This window comes from Malania oleifera, chromosome 6 (assembly GCF_029873635.1).
Source record: "Malania oleifera isolate guangnan ecotype guangnan chromosome 6, ASM2987363v1, whole genome shotgun sequence".
NCBI classification, from domain to species: Eukaryota; Viridiplantae; Streptophyta; class Magnoliopsida; order Santalales; family Ximeniaceae; genus Malania; species Malania oleifera.
The window spans coordinates 108,482,272-108,507,564 of record NC_080422.1 but is presented as its reverse complement, the minus strand read 5'-3'; the positions used below and the strand labels follow the sequence as shown (position 1 = coordinate 108,507,564).

Sequence of the window (25,293 nt, the reverse complement as noted above, 5' to 3'; positions counted from 1 at the left end):
AACCTTCCACTTAAATTTACTTAACAGTTCAGGCATACCATGCAGAACTTTCCTCCAAAAGGAAGAATCCGATCCATACGATCTGCAAAGAGCAATATGTCCTCCTTTCACATATTTAGCTTTAAAAAATCTAGCCCATAAAGAATTTTGCGTTAATAAATGCCAACCAAACTTCATGAACAAAGACCGTTGCACTTCCGAAATGTCCCTTACTCCTATGCCCCCCTCCTCCATAGGAACACACAATTTCTTCCAAGCCCTCCATTTCATTTTTTCTTTTCCATCCTTAAATCCCCAGAAAAAAGAAACAAACATACCTTGTATCTTTTTAATCACCAGTTTCGGTACATTTAGAACAGCTAACAGATGCAATGACATACTTGAAAGCACATGTCTCAACAAAACAAGACAACCTCCTTGAGACAACAATCTACTTTTCCAGCCCTCAATTCTCTTACTGATTTTTTGGATTAAAGGGTCAAAATGACAGCCTTTCAATTTACCATCCACTATCGGCACACCCAAATACGTAAAAAGAAATTTACCCTCAATAAAACCAGTCTCTTGAAGAATTTCTCCTTTCCTCTGAACACCCAACTTGTTTAAGAAAAAAATAGCTGATTTATCTTTATTCACCCTTTGGCCAGTCCAGTTTTCATACTCCTTAATCACCTCCATTAACTGACTAACAGATTTTTTTCCAACAATAGCAAAAATGACAATATCATCCGCGTACATTAAATGCGATATAATAGGTGCACCACACGAGTGTGCAAATGGTAAAATCCGCTTCTCAAACAACTTTTTTTGAATTAATTTAGAAAGAATTTCTTCCATGATGATGAAAATATACTACGACAACAGATCTCCTTGCCTCAAGCCCCTTTTTGACTTGAAGAAACCTCTATAAGTGCCATGCATCATGACAAAAAACCATGGAGTGGAAATACAATTCTGAATCAACTTACAAAACCAATCTAGAAAACCATGAGCCCGAAAAATCTGATCTACCACCTGCCACTCCACTCGATTATACGCTTAGCTCGTATCAAGCTTTAGCATTATATTACCTCCTCTCACCCGCCTATGTAATAATTTTATCATCTCTTGAGTAAGCGTTATATTTTCAAAAATACTCCTCCCTTTCACAAAAGCACCTTATTCTAAAGATATTAAATCACCCATAACCAACGAAAGCTTACTAGCAAGGATTTGGAGAAAATTTTATAGATTATGTTACAAAGGCTTATCGGCCGAAATTTATTAAAAGACTGAGGATCCTTTACCTTAAGAATAAGCACTATGTAAGAGGAACAAAAATACCGAGGCAACATATCACCTCTAAAGAATTCTCTTATCGCATCCATCACATCATTTTTAATAATCTTCCAACAGGTAATATAGAAAGAAGACCCAAACCCATCCGGTCCCAGGCTACTATTCACAGAAATAGACGAAATAGCTTCATATACCTCCTTCTCAGCCAAATCTTCCCTCAGCTGACCTATAGACTCCTCAGAAACTATCGAATGGATGATATCTTCCAAGTTTGACCTTTGCACTGAACTATTTTGCCCCAAGAATTGCTCAAAATACTTCACAGCCTCATCATGGACCATCTGCATATTTTCCAACACCGAACCATCAGGAAGCGTCATTGAATTTACACAAGAATTTCGCCTTTTTTGCGTAATCACAGCATGGAAAAACTTTGATTCTGATCCCCATCTATCAATCATTTCATCTTTGCTTGTTGTGCCAATCTAGCCTCTTCCCTTCTATACCAAACCTCTAATTCAACCTTAGAAACAAAGAACTCTTCTTCAACTGATTCCGAGTATTCTGTCTGCAGTAAATTCTCATATTTTTCCACCCTTTCCTCCAAATCTCGAATAAAACTACCAACACGACCGAAAGTCTGTTTATTCCACACCCTAAGCCTTTGTTTTAGCATTTTTAATTTACCCGCCAATTTACACAATCCTGAATCCGCCACAATGTGTTCTCTCCAAGATGATTCAACCATTTCCAAAAAATCCCCATGTGACGTCCACATGTTCTGAAACCTAAAAGGCGCTGGCCCATACCTCTCCATACTCGCACATAGCTGTAAAAAGATAGGAGAATGATCTGAAATATTTCTTTTCAACAAAGAAGTCTTAGCTTCACCGTATTTTATAGAAAAAACATTATTAATCAGCACCCTGTCCAGTTTCGCCCAACTTCTTCTTAAACCTTGTTGGTCGTTACACCATGAAAATTGACTTCCTTCGAAATTGAGGTCCAATAACCCACAACTATTACTACAACCATTGAATTCAGCCATAGACGAACCCAAGCGAGGTCTACCTCCCACCCTTTCCTCATCTGACCGAATTACATTAAAATCTCCCATAACAACCCAAGTCACATCAACACTCAACATCCCCTGAAACTGTTCCCATAAATCTCTTCTCTCAATATGATAACATTTAGCATATACAAAAGAAAGAAGCAGGGAGCCTCTATCCTCCGTTAACAAAACTGTCACACATTGATTTAACGTACCCACCCAATCCACTTGAACATCATCTTTCCAGAACAACCAAATTTTCCCACCTTCCTCTACATTAGAGCAAAAGTTAGTAAATCGCAAATACATCGCCCACCTTCGTATCTTTTCTATATCTTGAAAACATTCCGAGACTGCCAAAATCGAAACTTTCTGATCCTTCACAATGTGTTTCAATCTTCTCTTCAATGTGCCAAACCCTATTATATTCTAAAACATAATTTTGTCAATCATAGGTTCAACTTCTGAGGTACTGCCTTAGACCTCTTAGACTTTCTCACTTGTCCATCATCTTTATTTCTTCCTTCCGATTCACCCACTGTCAAGTTACCTGGATCCGAATAATATTCTTTTTGAGTATCAATGCAAACCTCCAAATCTCCCTTAGATAACACATCATAACTATCCCTCCACACTCCACCCTCCACTTCCCCCTCTCTCTCATCCACCTCCTCCACTAAAATCAACACTTCATCCTTATCCTTTTCAATTTTTCCCCTCCCCCCTTCATAAACAACTCCGATTTCCTGAGCAGATCTAGAACAACTCCCAGTTTTACCTGCACCCCTACCACCCTTGACTTCTGGTCTTTACAACGATCGGCTTTCTCTCCACTATTCTTTTTTACCAAATTAACTTCCTCCACTGTTTTAGTACCCACATTATTAACCTCATTCACAATTTCTTTATTTTTCTCAATCACCTTCAACGGACCATTCACGTTTCCATCCATCTTCTCCTCCACTCGTTGTTCCTGACTTTTCAAAACAAGACCTTCCTCTTCAACTATCATATTCTCTTCTCTACCCACTTCTTTCAAAACCATCCCATCTACCTCCTTCCTCATACTTACCTTCCTTTTATCCTTAGGCTTAACTCCAAACCGACATACTACTTCAGTGTGACCTTGCCTACAACATTTGTTACAATAGAAACCCCTCTTCTCATATATTATTACCCTTTGCCAATTCTGTTTTTGTCCTACCACTAACGGAAAACCCTCCACAGGATCCTTCTGCAAATCCATTTCAACACATAATCTCGTACCCATGGCTCATGTTCTATATAACGTGGCATTATCCGTTCCCAAGAATCTGCCAAATTTAGTGGTCAAACTCTATAAACAGTCCATTCTATATAAATGTAAAGGCAGACCTGGTAAGAAAATCCACTAAGGTGCGATTGATGGCTCCTTGTTGACATCAAAATTCATGGACCAGTTAAAAAGCCGAAATTGACACCCTGCCACCCATCTTCCTTCTCGTGCCCATGCATGAATGTAGTCCTTTTCGTTTACCAAATGCAACAGAACATGGTAGTTATCCATAAAACTTATCATGGGAACTTTAGAGAGGCCCCAGGATTGAATAATATGCCTCCGAAGGGCATCGATGAACGGCCTTGCAGAAAGAAATTTAAGCACCAATGCAAACTTCAGATCCTCCGCTGCCTTTTCCATCTCCACGTTCGAGATAACAAAACCTAATTCCCCATTAATTAGTTCCGGTTTTCTCAATGGGATTTTGAATTTTGAAGATGGAATTGGCCTTTTCAAGGCTTCCGCAAACGATTTTCCCCCAGCAAAACCTTCCCCCTATTCAACTTTAACATCCCCCGAACCACTCCCTGTCCCCCGTATACTAGCATCGATACCTCCCCTCAACCCTCCAGTAATAGCTACCGAAGATGGCTCAATCATTTGTAAAAAAATTACCTGTTTTCCATATTGACCACCAAAAAGCAAAAAAAAGTAATACATAAAAAATAAAAAACCAAACCTGCAGTCCCGTAGACCTACGTCTACCGTCACCGTATGTTGCTCACGCAGATTCGCTGTAACCACTTCATCTTTTCCCCAACCCTCCTCGCAGCAACGCCGGAGCCGATCGCTGCCAACGCCGAAGGCGAAAACGCTGCTCCTCCCTGACGAGCAACGCTACCACCTCGTCTTTTCCCCAACTCTCTTCGCAGCAACGCCGGAGCCGATCGCTGCCAACGTCGGAGGCAAAAAACGCTGCTGCTCCCCAACGAGCAACGCTGCCACTGCTAGATGGCGCACTAGAGACGAGTTCTTCGACGCGACGGATGCCAAAACACAACCTCCTAGCGCCGTCTAGGGCAACAGACAGCAGCAACGGCAACACAACCAGTGACTCCCCTTGCCTAAGTCATCGCCCTCGCTCTCGTCGTCTCTTGTCACGCCGGTGATAGGGTTTCACAGAAACTCTCCTCACCGAAGTCCTCATTCCACCCAGTACGTCCTGATTCTCCCTTTCACAACCAGCAGAACTCCGACGCTGTCGTCGTTGTCTCTCGTCACGACGGGGACGGCGAATCCGTCTCTCCCTTTCACAACCACTAGATCTCCGACGCCGTCGTAGTCGACACAAACTCGTACTTTACCATTCTTCTTGATTATTGGGACAACGTTGGCCATCCATTCAGGGTACTAGGCTACCTCCAAGAATCCTGCCTCAAGCTGTTTCTTTACCTCCTCCTTTATCTTGAGTAACATCTCCGGCCGCATTCTCCTCAGTTTCTGCTTTAATAGCTTTGAATCCGAGTGAAGTGGGATTTTGTGGGTTATTAAATCTATGTCTAAACCTGGCATGTCTTGGTACGACCAGGCAAACACGTCCCGGTATTCCCTTAGTAATTTAATCATTTTGTCCTTTTCTTCACCCTTTAGTAGTGCCCTGATTTTCACCTGCTTGGGTTCTTCCTCGGTTCCAAGATTAATCACAACGGTGGGATCGCTACTGGTCAAGGTTGGTTTTTCATCGGATTTTAACATTCTTTCCATTTCAGGGGGTAAGTTTATTTCTTGATCTTCAACTTCGGTTTCATGGATTAGATTTTCAAAGTTAATGTCAATTACTTGGCGAGAGATTCTGGTGTTGTTATTTTCTTTATTCCTGCATGAAATTAACAAACAAATTTGACAGTTAATTTCCAAGATGCACATAAATGACAAAGAATGCATAATTCATTTTCATTAAGGAGCTTCCCCGATTTTTCAGTGGCTGGGGGAATACAAAAGAAAAACAGAACTAAACAAATTCTGAATAAATATCATTACATGATGATATCTGGTAAACCAAAAGAGCTCCAGTTCTGAAGCTGTACTCCTGGTTGGAGATGACGGATCCACTCTGCAGAAGTGCTTAAGGGGACTTCAGCATCCAACACTGATATGCTCAGTTGCCGCAATTCTGCCTCCAGGTTGGATTGACTGCTTTTCACGAAGGTCTGGCCGATGGACGGGACAAAAAGTCTTTCCTTGGAGCTTGTTTCACCGGTGAGTCTTTCCACCCTCCGCATCTTCTTCTCTTCAGCTTTCTTCCTCCGATACGCTGCTGAAGGTATGTAGCCAAGGCCAAATCTGTCTTTCGCTTCCTTAAGCATTAATGGCTTTCGGATCCCCTGTAGGTATTTTCCAAGCCCTTTTTCCGAATGGTACCCCTGCCTGATCATTTCAGACCCCATCATATGCACTGCGGCGGAGATCTGAGGGGGTGGGATTGGAGATCTTTCTGCTATAGTTGCGACATTTACGATCTCGAATGTTTGGAATGAGTCCTCCAATGCCTCTTCCGCGGCTTCCACATAAGGAGTGGAAGTAGGCTTCGTTATCATAACGTTGGTTTCTCCATATACATAGATCAGCTGGTTCCCTACTACAAATTTCAACCTCTGGTGTAGTGAAGATGCGACTGCCCCAGTGTTATGGATCCATGGCCTTCCCAACAAGCAGCTGTAAGAAGGTGTAATGTCCATTACCTGGAATGTGATGTTGAAGATAATGGGTCCAATCAGCATGGGAATCTCAATTGCCCCAACGGACTCCCTACGGGTTCCATCGAAAGCCCTGACTAACAGATTATTTTGCTTGATATACGAAGGGTCAACCCGCAATTTCTGAAGAGTGGTCATTGGCAAAACGTTGAGGGACGACCCATTATCAACTAACACCCGAGCTATCATATGGTCCTTGCATTTGACCGATATGTGGAATGCTTGGTTATGCCCTCTTCCTTCCGATGGGATTTCTTCATCACTCAAGGTAATGTAGTTGGTCGCGGACAAGCCTCCGATTACATGGATGAATTTTTCTACACTGATGTCTTGAGATATATACGCCTCATTAAGCAGTTTCAACAGTGCTTCTTTGTGAACCTCTGAGTTTAAAAGCAGAGACAAAATGGATATATGTGTTGGCATCTTTTTTAATTGGTCGACCACACTATATTCGCTGTTTTTGATAAACTTCAGAAATTCTTCAGCCTCCTGCGGTTGAACTGACCTTTTAGTGCTTTAGCTTGACTCACCAATTTGTTCTGTATCCGGCTTCCCAGACTGTGCCGGTGCATATACTCTGCCACTACGGGTTACACCCGCGATATTGCCTGTATCTTCCACGCCCCGGGCTTGGCAATCGTACTTCCATGGCACCGCCTTGTCATTCTGATACGGGAACGGTCGAGGTACCAAGATAACCAAACGGGTTGGGGTCTTGTGGACATAGCTGGACTTTTTTGCCAAGGGTATGAAAGGTATGGCATGGGGGATGTTCTTGTTCTTTATCTCCCAGAGTTGAAACTTTCCTATCCTTTTGAATCGAGCCGACTTCTATGGACTTGTCATCCAACATTTTGCGTAGGATCCTCCTAAAGATTTTTCAGCCCTGAATAGTCTTTCTCAAGAACTTTGACATTCGCACCGTGCTCCTTTGGGACAGGTGGCCTCTGATTCTATTAGGCCCGCCTTCCTAAACTCCTGGTATACCCAATCCAAAGCCAAACGATCTAGGTTGGCTTCTTGTGCCTTTCTGAGTTCTACCCCGACCATACCGATCTGGTCTCCCTCATGATTGGGTAAAGGGTTTCCCTGAATGCCCGCCGGCTTGTAATCAAAGGCCAGCCACCCCGCATCTTTCAATGACTGAACTTTATATTTGAAAGCCCAGCATTGGTCAATGGAGTGGCCCGGAGAGTTTGCGTGGTATGCACAGTGGGCATTGGGATCAAACCATCGTGGTGGGGGATTGGTGATGGGAATGGCTGGTATGGTCATCACCATTCCTCTCTCACACAGTTGAGGAAACAAGTCGGCGTAGGGCATTGGGATCGGGTCGATCCTTCTAGCATTCCTTGGTGCATCCTTTTCTCGAACTTGATTATTTGTCAGTGCTGGTCTTAGTCGGGGGATTGTGAACTGGGGCCTCGGGCCCATATGTAGTGTCTGGTTTACTACTGGTTCCATGTAGAAATTTCCCCCAGGTTGTTGACTTCGGCTTCTCTGCCTTAGGCTCTTGATAGACTCCTGTATCATTTGGGTCTCTTCTTCCTTTTTACCTTTGACCCACTTCTTACTTGGGTCGCTATCGGTATTGCTAGCCTTTATCCATCCAGCTTTGACGTCGGCTTCCACTCTGGCCCCTGCCGCCACAATGTTCATGAAGTTATGGGGGGTGGACCCTACCAGGTGTGAACGGTAGGGATCTTTTAACATCCCTACGAACATCGATATTGCCTCACGGTCGCCAATTGGAGGATCCACTTGAGTGGCCACGTCTCTCCAACGGTGTGCATACTCCCTGAAAGTCTCTGTTGGCTTTTTCTCCATTTCAGAAAGAGACATCCTGTCCGGAGCCATTTCCAAGATATGGCGATATTTCACTTCGAAGGCATCGGCCAAGTCACCCCACGTACGGATCTGGGCCTTGTTCTGCTGGACATACCATCTAGCCGCTGTCCCGATAAGACTGCTTCGGAAGCAGTGCATCATCAACTTCTCATTATCGGCATAGGCGGCCATCGACTGACAATACATCCGGAGGTGGGTCCGAGGGCATGTGGTCCCGTCAAACTTCTCGAAATCTGGCATCTTAAACTTTGGAGGAAGGACTACATTAGGCACCAGGCAGTAATCTGAGGGTCTGGCGGCCCAAGTCCCCTCTATGGCCTTTAGCCGCTCTTCCAGCTAGTCACAACGGTATTCCGTCGCGATTTTGTTGTCCCTAAGCCCGCAATTGCTGATGAGGGCATCCCCATTCCTATCACTGCCGGGATAAAAGGCGGCTGCGGTGGTTTCTCCGAGGTGAACGGCAGCGGACCGAAACATTGCCCATGAATCGGCGTAAAACCGGGCAGGTGGATAGGATCATTTTCTTCTTCATGATCCTGATCTTGGACTGTCTTCCCTTTGTTTAGCAGCAGGTCCAATATCCTCTTCATCTGATTGCTCAGCTCTTCCTGCCCCTGCTCGATCCCCAGAACACGGCTCTCTAACTGTTTTGCCATGGCCTTAGCTTTTCCGCGGGTGTTATACGGGTGCATATTTGCCTCAATTTTGCTGGATCTTAGTCACGTCCGGCTTGTTTCCACCTCCCTATTCATGAAAACCCGCATCCTTCAGAACAAATGCATGTAATGGATGTTTATGAGTATGTATGAAAAAGGTACAATCATGCAGTCGTATGTGCTTTAGCCAAGGTTCTAAAGAAAAATCTTTATCATTTCATTTCAAATTTTCATACAATTTTTAGTGAGAAACATAGAAAATTTCCAACTAGTCTACACAAATGTCAGATTCTGATTTCCTGGTTAGCTCCCGACGAGGCAGCTTGAATCTTCTGGGTTGGCTCTGACTTTGTGAATGCCGCACTATCCACCTTCTGTTTCAGTGCTTTGTACCGAGCTTCCCAGTAGTTGGCCTTGTTTACACAAGGCTCCAGTTTTTCAAGCACTTTGTTGAACTGGTATCTCGGTTTGTCATACCGCTCTTCCAGGTCCTGTATGTATTGAGATTTTTCTTCAATTTCTGCTTTTGACTCTCTTAGCTGTTAAACCTTTTGATCAAGTGCCTTTTGAAGTCTCTATTTCTCCTTTCTCAGAACTGCCGATGCTTTCTTTGACCGCGAGCTCTGAATCTTCGGTCACTTGCTTGGCTCGGGTTTAGGATCTACCGGACGTTTTGGCAACTGTTCTCTGGAGGTCTTTCTTTCAGACGGAAACTTGGTTTCTCGCGGCCGTTTCTTGTTTGTCGGAGTTTTTCCCTCGCATAAGACCCGAGGGTTCACCCTGTCACGTTTCCATAGCTCATAACTCTCCTGGACTCCCGAGTTCTAACCGGTTGCTTCGACTGCGTGCACATGCCTCCATGATACAACAAACTCTCGGATCTTCCCTTGGCTATCATCATCCTCATATGTGAACTGAGCGTCTGCCAGTTCATGGGTCATGGGTACTAACTGTATTGCGCCTACTTGCCTTCAGAACATAAACGGTGCGTAGGATATTCCACCCCAGGGACCTAGCAGTGGGACCCAAGGAAGGTTTCCGCATTTGTATATCACTTTGTGTTGGTCGATCCACGGTGCCTGCCATACAATCCCATTACTAACTAGATTCTGTAGTCTGTCTTTCCATTCAATCCTGTTGGCGTGTTCCTCCCAACGAGCTACTTCAAACTCTGCTAAAGGTATTCTGATCGTTGAGAAAGAAGCGCAAAAGAATCCCCGGATGCATGGAAAATGGCTTATCATCCACACATAAAGCAATGGCACACAGCAGGTAAATCGAGCATGTCTCCTGTTCCGGCATCCGTTAAGAGATCAGAACGTCTCGGCCAAAATGTCGTAGACTGGATTCACCCCTTCCCTTACTTGTGCTACGAAGGCAATGGTGGTATGATCGATGATTCCTAGTTCCTTCGGGAAGATAAGCTGACCGTAGATGGCTAATGCCAACAGATGCAGCTGGGCATCTTTCTTTCCCTCCTTCTTCATCAACTCTTTCAGGTGTTCCCAAGTGACCTTCGAGTCTCCCAGATTCTGGACCTTAACCTCGGAGGCCCTGAACAAATCCTTGATGACGGATGTTCGAGCGGGCACATACATTCTGTAGGGCGTCGGCAGTTTGGCCAGATGCAATAGTGAAATGTATTCCTCTATGGTGGGAGCCAGGTCTACCCCATCCAGAGTAAAGCACCAATACGACGGATTCCAGAATTCCACTAATGCTTCAATCATGTGGGAGTCTACGGAAACATGCAACAGAAAGCCGATGTGTCCGTACGTCTAAGAAAATGTCAATCGTCTCTGAGGCGTCCACCCCTTCCAAATGTCTCTCACCTCCTTTAGCGAATTGGATCGAGTGTTGATGTCAACCCTGTCTGGTATCTCAAGCACCAATTCCTTACTCGTGCTGTCACCCCTCTTCTTTTGCTGACTTTCGGAGTATAGTTGCACCACTGGTTCGGTTTCATGATTATCTACTGTGCTCTCCATGAGTGAGTCGGATTTTAAACGGAACCTTGGCTAAGCAGATGGGAATGCGTAGTATGAAATGCAGGATGTTAGTAATCATGCAACATATTTTAAATCTCAAGTTATAATCATATAAGGTTGAGAGGAGAAGGATGGAGCCTCTGTCCCAAACCCGGGGTAAGTATGTACATAAGGTCCTCTGAGGCTCTACCCTAGGCAAGAGATTATGGACAATCATGCGTGGTTAAGCTCTAACCCCAATTGAAAAACGTCCCCAGATTGAAACTTCATCCTCCCTCACAGAGGTCCGGAAAAAGCTCGCACTGAGCGGAGTGGTTCGCGGGTCTCCATAGGCCATGCCACATGGGAACTGACACTATTACACTCCTTTCTAATCCTAGCTGGGAAAGCCCGGGTATAGAGCTGTGAGAGCGTGAGAGTTTAACCATTTCAACCTACATCCCCTACCCCACATTCATCCATTATTCAGAACACATGCTTAATAAAATAGCAAAGGAAGCAAAACATCATACTTATCCAAGGTACTGCTAATCACATGCTTAGCAAAAACAAGCAGAACTAAACATATGCTTATTCACGTATCAAAGCAAGCAAGGCATTCACAATTATTCATGTATATGCAACCAAATTTGTACAAAAATTAAAGGGAGTAAAAAAGGTTTATTTAGATTTGAGATCGGGATAATTCTCAATTAATCACTGGCTCAACTCTCAATCGATCCCCAGCGGAGTCGCCAAGCTGTCGCGACGTCCCGGACTCGGCCCAGAGAACCAATATCTGGTTAAAAATGGGTTCGGCTTGCGAATTGGAAAAAATGAATATGTATTTTGAAAATGTGATTTTCCATGGAAAACATGTGTGAAGGAGTCGCCATTAACCTTTTAAAGTGTGGTTAAAACACTTAATTGCCACCCCGTTAGGGGTAGAATTGGTTTGCGTCACCAGAGTCTGGCTCGGGAGTACGGTTACGCGAGAGGAAGGTATTAGCACCCCCTACACGCCCGTTCTTATGAACGGTACCAGATTAATAAAAAATTATCCCTGAAATAAACTTGATAAGCCTTTCAAAAACTACTCCCTTTTAAAAATCAAAAGAATTAAATACCTCATTGATATTCCCTCAGAACCGGGGCAATCCAATACTCCAAAGAGTCAATGCCCTTAGTTGCAATCATCGGGAAGGAAAATCGAAAATAGGATACAAAATACGTTCTCAGAGGTTTTGAAATCTATAGGTTTTTCTAAGTAGGAAAAATACTATTCCAGGAGGTTTTTGAAATTTGTTCAAGATTGAAATGATTTTTAGTGCCTAAAAAGATATTTTTGTGATTTTTCCTAAATGTGAAAATGATTTTTGTGATTTTTCCCGAACTTTCAAAATAATACAAATAAAATCAGTTGAAATCAAAATGTGAAAATATTTTTGGGATTTTGGAAAATTTTGTGATTTTTGTGAATTTTCTGGGATATAATAATAGTATACAAGCGAAAGGGGAGAAAAATTGGGGTGAACCGGTCCGGGAATGGTGAACCGGTCAAACGTTAACCGGTTTTGGGGGAAAACCAATTTAAGGACTTGGTCAAGACCATTGATTTTTCAGGGTTTTCCAATGTTCTTCCGAATACAACATAATTTAAGGCAATAACCATGAAAGTCATAGTTTTAAAGATATGACTTTAAAAAGTATTTTTGAAATTTTTGAATGTAAGGAAACAAATCTAACCTTTGCAAAACACGTTGGAAACTTTCTTGAATTTTCTTCAAAAATTTTCAAATGTAAACAAGTTTCAAAGCCTTAAAAAAAATTTGAATTTTTTTGAGAATTTTTCTAAATTTTTGTGTCTTTTATGAAAAAAAATTTTATGTTTTTTTTTATGGATTAAAAGGAAGTTATAAAAATCGAAATAAAATCAAATAAACCTACAAAAGCCGATTCGGAAAGGGGGCGGAGATGTAACATAGGAAAAGGAAGTCCATTAGTTTTACCTCTCATCTTCCTCTCCTCCGGTTTTCCTTTCCTGTCTGTGAATCTGTAGGGGTTAGTCTACAACGTCTTCCCGAGGGTGATTCATGAGTTCAAACTCAAGGCACTACGGAGCGCTTTCTTCAGATAGGGTGACCCGACCCGATAGGAAACAAGATCGATTGTCCGCTTGATCTTCTAAGAGAATGAAACATAACCTCACTCCTTATCCACAAAGAGAAAAAACAAAACTTCACAAACTCATGACATAAGACTTCAATATTCGAAATTTTCTCCTACCATCAAGAAAAACCTCATCCTTTGTGCTTGGAATGATAAGGCTATTTATAGACTTAGCTTGGGGCAAGCATGGGAAAGAAGACACAGGGGAGTGATGATGAGGAGAACAAAGTATGGGGTGAAAAATGATGAAGGGAATATAGCATGAGAATAAATAAAGGAACAAAGCATGTGGTGAGTGATGATGGGGGGAACAAAGTATGGGATGAAGAATGATGAAAGGAATATAGCATGGGAAGAATGATAAAGGGAGGAAACATGACATGTGAGTAATGATGAGGGGAACAAAGTATGGAATGAAAAATGACGAAGGGAATATAGCATGGGAAGAATGATAAAGGGAGGAAACATGACATGTGATGAGTGATGATGTGGGGAACAAAGCATGCTTGCATTTGACAAATTAGATAAACAATAATAATAATAATAATAATATGAGGGTCCTAGAAGCTGTGCGGAGCCCAACGGAGATGCGTGCGTCCCACGCACCATATGGGGTCCACGAGCCATTTTGGGGTTATAGGAACCCGAGCCAGCAGACACAAGCATGCCAAAGGAGGTAACGTGCATGCGAATGTAGGAATCCGAACTAGCGTACCAAAAGGGGTAACATGCACCGGATTTGAAAATCCGAGTTCGCTTACCAAAGGGGGCAACGTGCACCGGATATAGGAATTCGAGCTAGCGTACCAAGAGGGGTAACGTGCGCCAAATGTAGGAATCCGAACTAGCGTACCAGAAGATATGGGGCCTACAAACCATGTGAGGTCCAATGGAGATATGTGGGGTCCATAAGCCATTTGAGGGTTATAGGAACCTGAGCCAGCAGACACAAGCATGCCATAGGAGATAACGTGCATCGGATGTAAGAATCTGAGCTAGCATACCAGAGGAGGTAACATGCACCGAATGTAGGAATCCGAACCAGCGTACCAAAAGATGTGAGGCCCACAAACCATGTGGGGCCCAATGGAGATATGTGGGGCCCACAAGCCATATGGGGTTCATAAGCTATTTGAGGGTTATAGGAACCCGAACCAATAGGCACAAGCATGCCAAAGGAAGTAAAGTGCATCGGATGTAAGAATTCGAGCTAGCGTACCAAAAGGGGTAACGTGCACCGGATGTAGGAATCCGAGCTAGCGTACCAAAGTGGGTAACGTGCACCGGATATAGGAATCGGAACTAATGTACCAGGAGGGGTAACGTGCACCAAATGTAGGAATCCGAGCTAACGTACTAGGAGATATGGGGCCTACAAACCATATGGGGCCCAATAGAGATATGTGGGGCCCACAAGCCATATGGGGTCCACAAGCAGCGTGGGACCTACAAAGATGTGTGAGGATCCACAAACAGTGTGGGACCTACAAAGATGTGTGCGAGTCCACAAACAGTGTGAGAAGGTTTGACATGAGGTCTCCTCGAAAAGGCCTGGTTAAAATTAAGGTGTCTACAGGATGAAAATATGCTAAGCTAACATTATTAAAAAGTTTGCTAATGCCAAAAAAAAAATTATAAATATAATACAATATAAAATATATAATGTTCATATTTCAAAGCGAAAACATAAAGGAATAGCAGTAGAACATGTCTTTGTTCAAAATAGGTGTAAGAAAAATACGAGAATAAAATTGAAGGGACTCACAATATCATGTTCTTTTAACGAGATGCTAGTTATTAAATAACTGCAAACTAAACATTAAAATAAATATACTTAAAATGAAAATGTGTATAGATATATTAATATATATATATGTATAAAATAAAAGTTACCAGTTAAAATAAACCACCTTTAAATTTAGTTCTTAAGCTTTAATATGGGAAATTAGTGGAAAAAATTTGCAAAGAAGGGACTTAAAAATCATTTCAGTCATTCAGGGCCAGTCTAATAATATTGCCGCTTGTAGCAGCCCATTGCAGTGCGTATTTCATACACCCTTTAATGGTCTCGTAAGCCACAGATACCATCACGCTGTGGCTGATATAATCGCTAGAAACTGGTTTTTAAAACTATGGTTCACAGCAGTCAAAACTAAGCAATCACATTGAAAATATGACAAGGAAAATAAATGACTAACCATTACACAATTTCATCAATTTTTTTAAATGCCATGACATTTCCTAATCATTAACAATCATTTTTATTACCAAATTTATTTGCTCAAGATCAACACCACGATGCCTCATTCTCTCCCGACGCTTCAAAGCAATCATTTCTTTGCGATGCTTCTTTTTCGCACCTAAGTTAGCATGTCAAAAGTATCCATAATATAAGTGACAAGCAGAAGTGAAGTTCTCACAAAACATAGCACACAGAATGCACATTGTTCAAAATAAAAGTATATGATAGTCACAGACTTCAGAGGCAGCATCTAATTACAGGACAATTTGCATTCAGGTCAATTTAAAATTGAAATAATTAATTAATTAAAAAGACAAATTTTCTTTAATGCATCAACAGATTTGCCTGCATCAATCTTTTCAAAAAAATTTCCATTAGAAACAGAATGGAAAGTCTTAATTTCAACAATGACCTGTTTTCCTTCAGTTACTCTCAAGCATTTTGGCATTCACTTGTTTAAATATTTCATACATCTATAATATAGATATACAAGTATGAATAGTGAAAACCAAGTTGCAGACAAAAGTATTCCTGCTTGCAAAACTTTGCTTAAAGAATTAAGTTTAACCCAAATTAGATGAAATTGCATTTATAGAATTTATTTTAGATAGATTAAGGTTGGACATGAAAAATTGTGTGCATGACGTCATTGATTTGCTTTCTGCACCAGTTGACAAGGGCTTTGTTTATTGTAAAGCATTAATTACTTTTTCACATGCATAGTTTTAGTAATTTATTACAAATCTTTGAACTTCAACAAATATCTATTGTCATTGTTTCTTATCACTATCAATCAAAATGTTAATCATGCCAAAAAAAAAAGTGTCCACTGGGTTGGGAAAAAAAAACAAAAACAAAAAAACAAAAGAAAACAGTATCATAAATTCTAATTAGTAGGAACAAATTGATAATTAAGAAAAAAAAATGTCATATTTTTTTATCACCATCATGGAAAAATGTAGAATAGGTAAACCACTCTAGCATCTTTTAAAACTATTGTAACATGGTCTAGTATCATTCACATGAAAAGTGGACTTAACTTCCAAAAGAGAAAATATTAAGAATAAAGTCATTGACCTAGAAGAGACCTCTAATAACAAGGGTTGAATTTGTTTTAAAATTAGTAGAAACAAATTGAAAGTTAAGTGAACAAAAAACAGACCGCTATAAAGCAAAATTTTCAATTAACAAGACACATTTTGAATAAATGTCCTTTCTTTTGGATAAGAAAATTTTATTAAAAGAGAAAAGACAAGAGTACAATGAATGGAGGACAACATGTTCTAGGCCAAAACAATTGCAGTAATGCAGTGCTCGAATCCCTTTGAAGGGCAGACATCCCCCAAAAAAACCCAAACAAATAAGCCCAAAGAGAAGCCAAAAGAAACTACTGTCTGACAACAAATGAGGAACAATTTGCATACATGTTAAATTACAAAATTAAACAATCGAATTCAATTCCCATCGAACCATCATTTTGTCTTTAAAATTTAAATTTTTAAGGACAATGAGACCTATTACTGAACACATTATAAACACCAAATCAAAAAATTAGTATAATTCAACAACACATAATCAACTTGTTTAAAATGTACACACTATAGCCAAATATTTATCATACACGTTAAGAAGAAGAAGAAGTTAATTTAATCATACAATGAACTTAATTGATCTTTCTAAGATTATAACTTTAAAAATTTCGAGTTTTAGGTTATATTTTACATGTTATAAGTTTCGCATTTTTAGTTATCGCACAGAAAATATAAAATATTTATTTAAATTCTCATAAATAATTTTGAGCTTTTGCACTTTAATTTATAAACTTTATTATGACTATATTATAAATTTGTTTTAGGAAAACATCTAAACAACATTAGAAATTATTTTAATATGGCTTATATTTCTTAATCTAAAAAGGTGAATAGTTTAAATATATTTACCCAAGATTATTCACTTGCAATCACGTGCAAAATTTACTAGTTTGTTAAAATACATGCTTGCCCATCCATGTGAAACAATCAGCACTTATAAAAACAAAAATAAATTCCTATGGAACCTATGGATGCATGTCAACCAAGATAATCAAATGCATGCAAATTTTACCTGGAAATTTCCTGAAATTTTTACTCTTCTGAGCCTCATAGGGCCAAGACTGAGGAAACTGAGCAACAAGCTTTTTTTTGGAAGAAAAAATTCTTGGGTCCTTTACAAGAGCAAGATCATCCATAGCCATCGCCCAATCACTTGTCGAAGCTCTAGCTTTACAGGACTTAGCAAAGTATTTCTTCCTTGATTCTGGCTTCTTCATACCATATTCCCTAGATGCCTCCTGCAGGGCCATCCCACCCAGCTTCTTTGTAGTCTCATCAAAGCTACTGCTAGAAGAGTCATCTTTGTCGTCATCATCATCTTCAGAAGAGACATCCAAAACTCTACCCACCAACCATTTGGCATCTAAAACTTCATTGCTCCCGCCAATTCCTTCTAAGTAGTCTTCTGCAACCTCTTCATCGATGTCTGAATCACTACATGCAATGTCTTCAGAGTTATCACTTCCATCATCAGGGGACGTCCCATCATCCTCCTGATCACTTTCCTCATCAGAAATATCTTCAGTGTATAATTTCATGCCTCCAATTGATAAGAACCCAGAATTTCTCTCGTGCACATGCATTTCCTTATCCCTGGGTGTAAAATCAAAAGAAGGCACTTCACGCCCATCCATTTTCTTTGATGATGATCCAGCACAACTGAGGGTTGCTTTTAGTTCATCATTAAACCCCAATCCTCCGTGAGTGCTATAATCTTTGTCACAAAATCCCAAACCTTTGTACGAGATATTATCTTCATCACAAAATCCCAATCCTTTGTGAGAACTGTCATCTAACCCCAAATTCGAACGGTAATCATAAGCAATGTCCACATTAATAGGTTCTTTAGATGCTAATGCATCTACAAAAGCAACAATTGGGTTTTGTTTGGAATCAACTAAAACAATGGGATGTAACTCATCCAACTCAGCATCTTTGCTCTTGCTGTCACCGCAATATTCTGAATGCAAATTCTCCTGGAAATAAATCAAAAATTAATCACATAGCACAAATTTATTCACACAAATCAAATGATATAACTAGAACAACTTGTTTGATCTTAAATATAGCTACATCCCTTACTAGAGAAATAGAAAGAATTGTGGGTAGAAATACTTCTAGTTTGACAGTTGTTGTATCAACTACAAACTCCTCCAGGGACTCACACAGCAAATTCCCCTGGAGCTCCAAAGGCCAATGCAATACACGAGCTCAAAATTCGTTCACTCCTAGCTTTTTCAGTTGGAACAAGCTGAGCTTTATTAAATGAGATGATAAATTAAAAAAGGGCGCTGGGCACCAAAATCATTTCTATTGCGGAAGCAAACAAACTGGGGAAGAAACATTAATTTTTACAAATTAATCAAACCGAGCAAATCCTTAATGGCGTCCAACTGAGTACTTTAAGCAAGAACAAAATAAATAGATGAAAATTTATCCATAAAGGAAATCATTCTCATAATGGGTCCAAATCAACCGCAACAAATTTGAAAAAAGAAAAACCACACATTTAACCAGGCGAATCCAAAACCAACACTAAACTGCATATTTGAGCTTAATCTAACAAACTATGCATCCACAAAGAATAATACTACATAATTGAAATGGAGTTGGGTCCAAAACGACGCAGTACCTGAGGATCAACGGAGGAATAGTCGTATCTGAAGGCATTCCGAGTAGGCTTTCGACATCCGATCTTCGAAGCAGAAGGTTTCGCTCGATCAGAATTCCCCGATCCCGAGGCAGCCGCAGCAGACCCAAAAGGGCTTCTTCCTGCAATTCCAACATCAGATAAAAGGAAAAGGAGAGGAAAAACGTAGGAATAGAAATGGGGAGACCTGGACGAGAATTGGGCAGAGGAGAATTGAAGAGTAGAGAAGAAGACAACGAGTCCTTCCCTGTCGGTTTCCTTTTTGCCTTGACAGGCCTTTTCTTTCTTCCTCCTCCAGCCATTGCTCCCGGAACCTGAGACGTCGTCGACGATGGCTGATCAGAGAGACAGAAAGAAATTTGAGACGGTAGATGTGCGTGCGTAGAAAGAAAACGGCAGCAAAAGAAGAGGTGAGCGGTGAAGGGCCAAGGAAGGACCCAAACGGGGAAGGGTACCCTACAGTTTTATTTTTAATAATATTTAATATAGAAAAAATATAATAATTTTTTTTTTCGTAATTTTATTTTATTTTCTCTAGTGAATTCTTTCACCTCAATAAACCCAAAGCAAATAAAAATAAAAATAAAAATAAAAATGTAATATTTTGCCCTGAAAAAAAAAAGGCTATACATAAAATAAATAAGGATAATTATTTTAAAATTTTATTGGGAATGTCTCTCATATTATTCTTAAAAATAGATATTTTACAAAGATAAATTATTTTACTAGTGTTCCAAAGGAAACATTGGGTTATGGTCATCCCTTAACCAAAAGAAAAAAAAAATTACTTAGGTGTCATGAGTACTACGACCCTATCATTAGAATTATAAGTCTACTAAAGTTAAACTATTTACGCAATACAATTTTAATTGAGGAGACTCAGTGCCCCTGTTGTATCAAGTCCTTCTCCCTCATAACATAAAGGATGTACAAGATTAAATCTTTGTATTTGTTTAAACAATATATGCTAGAGGGATTAAAGGTGGATTTGTAGTTAAATTGTCCCTTTGACCACTTAAGGAAAGGTTAGACTCCTAAGAACTTGAATCTAGTCATTGGGCCTAGTGGCTCAATTCCTTCCGAGTGAGGATTTTTCCTGAACTTTAAAAAGGGGCAAGTTGGGGGTTTTAGAGTAAGAGCGGGGGGTTGGGGAATAGGGGGTGTAGTTTGCTATGGTTGCCCCTATGGGGCTATGTAGGATGTCATAGCCGTCCAAAAAATAGGACTTAATCTAATAAAAACATTATTTTTACTTCATTTTTTATGTGGAGTCCATGCCTAACATGTTTATAGATTTCAAATAAAATTATTAAATTATAAGATTATTTTTTAGAAAAATGACACTGTGTGTTAAAATCAAAAATTTTGATTGCATAACTGGGCATAGATTACTAAAATTTTTCACAAAATTTGTCTATATTTTGAACATTTTGATCATTCCATTTAGTTTGTACTTTGTTCAAACCTATTAGGTAAGGATAGGGGATATTTTGGGGACTTATTGTTGATAGGAATACAGCTTGAACCACACATACTTGACTCCTATTTCCTCTCATAGGATAAAGCCTTAGAAAACTTGTAGTCAATGGATTCACTTGGGGTTAGGATAGAAGTTTCATCCTTCTTCACATAACTTAGTCCATTTTTTTGTTGTATATTTTTTTTGAGTTCCCTTGTATTGTACATATTGTTTACCATATTCTGCATTCATTTTAGGCATACGTAGTGCTTTGCCAAAATTATGGATTAACCCTAAACTATCCCATAGACGACTCAATAGTGGTGTACAATGAAGAAGAAACAAAAGTTTAGCAGTACTGAGGAGTCTGGCAAAGTCATCAGGAAAGTACTTGGATTGAAAGAATTGATGTGATTGAAGGAGTTAATGGGCAAACTAGACCGTCAATTAAATTAATCCTCACAGATTTCTAGTCATTGTGTCCTTAGGTAGTTTCCACTCTTCAGATAGGGCCTTCGGTTGCGAGGATCTTGCCTCAATTTCAGATAGAATGGAAGTTCAAAGAAACAATATAACTACAGGAAAATATAGTGCTACAAGAAAGATTTCACTTTAGTGCAGAAAGATCCATCAAGAGCTGAATTGAATGCTTAGCAGATGAAGTGTATGGGATAATTCTTAGGTGCCAACAAACGTAAGAAGTGTATCTACAAGTTGAGGAGGACAATTTGATTCTCAAACTATGAGGATTATACATGATGTACACCAAGAGTTGGAACATGTGATTGTTTTTTATTGTTTATTGTTGTAAAGAAATTAGTAAAAAAAAAAGGAAAAATAAAGAAAATAAAAAAGTTAGATTTCTTTTTGAATTTATCTTTGTACTTTTCTCATACCTGATGTGTGGAGCGTTGAGGTTTTTCTAAGAATCCTGGTTAAGTGGTAGTTTTAGGTTGCATTGTATAAGCATTCATGCATTTCATGCATGGTAATGCATGCATAAGCATTACCAGTGGGAGCTTGCTCATAATATACAATTGCTTGCAGAGAGAGTCAGTAGATCAAAGTTATAGTGACAGGAAGACCACTGACATAGCTTGGATTTTGGGATTCAACATTAAGTGGAACAAGACAAATTCCTTTAATCCTTATAATACTAAATGGAAGGCTATAATTATGGGGTTACATTCGGAAAACTATATGTTGGGACTTGAACAAAGCCATAAGGAAGTTAGTTAGGACGTCCGAGAAATAAAGGACCAAATAAATAAGCTAATGAAGGTGCTCACTACTATGAGTAAAGGGAAGGTTGTGCAACCTTTAGAACCCATGGTAGATGTGATCCTTTGTTTCCACCAGGGTTCACATTAGTTAGTGGACATCCTTCCTCACGACCAGTTAATGTACAACTGGCTTGGGACCAAGCTCATATCCATTTGTTCCAATGACATCAGTCTCAGGGTTCAGACTAATTGGGAATGAAAATACACAAACACTACTGATCATGATTCCTAATACTGAAGAAAGACGAATAGCTAGGGAAACAGTTAAAGATATATGTCCCTAGTCTGGAGGTGAATCGTAGATAAGAAGTATTGCAGGAGTGTTTGCGTGCTATGGAGGGTACAAACATGTTTGGATCGATAGATGCATTTGATTTATGTTTAATGCCCAATGTAGTTTTACCCCTAAAGTTCAAAGTTCTAGATTTTGAGAAGTTCAGTGGGTCCAAGTTATGTATTGTCAAAAAATGGCTAACTATTCCGATAATGATAAGTTTCTAATTCATTATTTTTAGGACAATTTAACTGGAGCGGCCATGAGATGGTATATCCAGCTGAATCGTACAAAGATTGACACCTAGAAAGATCTAGCTCATACCTTTATTTCTCAGTATGGGCATGTGATTGAGATAGTGCTTGACAAGTTGACTTTACAGAATATGAAAAATAAGGTGAGTGAGTCATTTAAAGAATATATTTATTGATGGACGGAAATGGGAGCACAGGTACATCCTCCCGTTATGGACAAAGAAGTGATATCTTTATTTTTCAACACCCTCAAAGAGTAGTATTTTAGTCATCTTATTGGGAGCACTCCCCAAAATTTTTGTTCTTTCTTTTTACTAAAAGTAATTCATCAAACAATTTAGTACAAGTTATTTCTAATTCATCATATGTGGGAGTGTAATCATCGTCATTGAAACTTACCTCATCTTGCTTGTTAGCTATGAGACAATAAAGTTCCGCTTCCTCCTCTGTTTCATTGTTGGTGGAAAGTCCATCAAGTTTGTCCCAAGTTGTAGCATTTACATCACCGTTCTTCTTAACTTCGTATGTGTCTTTGAGCTTGTCCCATATTTTTTTTTTGGCAGTTTCACATCTACAAATGCAATTGTACTCCTCATCGCTCAAGCTACAATAAAGACAATGTTTTGTTTTGAAGTTAAGTTGTACTAATATCTTTTCAACGTTTGTTAGCTACATCCTTGAGTTTAGAACATCTTCATTTTTCTGATTGAAGGAGAAGTCTCCATTTAAGATGATCTCCCACATATCCAGATTGCATGATTGAATGAATATGATCATTCGATTTTTCCACGATGGGTAGTTGGTGCTAGAGAACTTCGGTGGTCTGTTCATGGATTGTCTTTGAGAAACTGAAGTGTCCACTATATACATCATTAATCTTTCTACTCTAGAAGTTACTTTGAAAAATTAAGCGTCTTACTCTAATACTAAATGTTGGCCCTAAAGTAAAGTCTAGAGGGGGGATGAATAAACTATTTTTCGTATTTTCACTTTTCTCTACAAAATATAAAATCTTTGCAAGATGCAAATGATTATATCACAATATATAGAATATAAATCATGCTCAAGATATAAATTAAAGAGAAGAGAAGAAAAGCTTCAATACCAATGCTAATATGGTTCAGCCCCTTGCCTACGTCCATGCCTTGAGTCACACCCAAGGTTTCCACAATCCACTAACACAACTCTTTCACCAGCAGAGAAGCCTTTACACCACGGAACAAATCCCTTTTGCTCACCAAGAGCCTTCCAACAAGGTTCTCCAAGATCCCTTACAATTCGGTTCACCAAGAACCCTTACACTTTGGTTCACTAAGAACCTTTGAACTAGGTTCACCAAGAACCCTTATACAACAAGATGATGAATATGATTTACAAAAACAAATGCTCCTTGAAATAGCTGATATTTGATACAATGAAATACTCACACAACCCTCTCAAAGTAATATATCACACTAAGATCGAAAAGCAAGAGAGAAGTTGAGCACAAAGATGATGAACTAATTGAAGTGTGCTTGCAAACAATATATGTAGCGACCCGAATAATAATGGAATTTAAATAATAAAAAGAGAAGGAAATAGAAACAGAAACAAGGAGCGTTCGTCGACGACATTGCATTTCGGAAGGAAAAACAAAAAGGGGAGTTTTAGGGCTTTGTCGACGAATCCCTTGTATTCGTCGACGAAGGCTTCAGAAAATTCGTCGACGAAGACTGAATTTCATCAATGAAGAAATATCGAGAGGGGTTATGAAGCCGACTGAATTTCGTCGACAAAGACTGGATTTCATCGACGAAATTTGTGAAGAACTCGTCGACGAAGGTCGGGCTCGTCGACGAATTCTATTGTCTATATATATGTAAAAATCCGATTTTATTCACTTTTCATGCTCCTCTCTCTCCCCTTCAGCTCTCTCACTCTCTCTCTTCGATTCTGGCCCGCCAGTCGCCAGATCGAAGATTTGAGGCTATCACGATGCTCCTGGCGAAGTTCTCCACAAGTTTGTCGAAGCGGATCGCTGGGGAAACGAAGTTGGAAATCATCCCTGGGTTAAGGTAAGGTTTTTTAAGCCAAATTAGACTTTGTGATAGTTATAGGAAGTGATGTACGCATGAAAATACTGATGTTTAATACTGGAAATTTTCAGTTTCAGGATATTTTCAGGAAATCCTACGGGGGGGTTAGGCTAGGATATTTTAGGGGCTATCTTAGTAGCCAGGTAAGGGAATAAACTAAAGCAGTCATTTTCCATACAAATTATTATTGATTATGAGTAAATTTATTTTCAGAAAAGCATATGTTATAATGTGTGTTATGAATGAAATGTACGATTGGGAAAATACTGTTATGATGATTAAAATATATATGTATGTATGAGATGCTCGAAAATCATGATTTTAGTATGACTTTTAAAAAGCATGTGTGGCATGAATATTATTTTACGTGTAACGAGATATGATATGAATGCTTTTACGAGTAAAACACATTTTCAGGTATTTTGGAAGAATGGGTTATGTTATATTGAGTTGACGAATATATGATAAATGAGTTATTTTCAAAATGTAAATACCTGAAACGTATCTGGCGCGAGGCCATATTTATGTTATCGACACGAGGCTGTATTTATATGATTTTGGCACGAGGCCATGTATTTATGCTACCGACATGAGGCCGTAATTATGTTATTGGCGCGAGGCCATATTTATTATGATTTTGGCACCAGGCCATATGTATGATTTCGACGAGAGGCCATATCTATGTTTTGGCACAAGGCCGTGATGATATTATGTATGTTCATGTATTATATGTTATTATAACCAGGATGTTAGTTTAGTTTAGTTCAGGGATCGGTACCATAGCTATATGTGTAGATCAGATATCTACGTCAGAGAAGTATTAACCATCCCACGAGGGGATGGGAGATGGATAGTCGATGTGGCTTTCAATAGAGTATGGACGTCCACCTAGCAGTCCGAACCAGGGTGTGGCGGGCTCATCGTACTTACAGACATATTTGATTCGGCAGTGGTCGGCCAGCCATTGTTAGGTCCT

General features: G+C 39.7%; 1 protein-coding gene across 1 annotated transcript in view; it reads right to left on the bottom strand.

The window, feature by feature from the left end:
• The window catches only part of LOC131157905 (uncharacterized), a 47,816-nt gene extending 28,394 nt beyond the window's left edge, over positions 1-19,422 (bottom strand). Inside the window, exons 1-4 of the mRNA XM_058112361.1 lie at positions 19,160-19,422; positions 18,955-19,094; positions 17,335-18,298; positions 15,258-15,349 (exon numbers count right to left, since the gene is read on the bottom strand). Of these exons, the coding sequence (XP_057968344.1) occupies positions 15,258-15,349; positions 17,335-18,298; positions 18,955-19,094; positions 19,160-19,274 (1,311 nt within the window). The 5' untranslated portion in view covers positions 19,275-19,422. The remainder of the gene's footprint in view (positions 1-15,257; positions 15,350-17,334; positions 18,299-18,954; positions 19,095-19,159) is intronic.
• Positions 19,423-25,293: the final 5,871 nt, after the last annotated feature.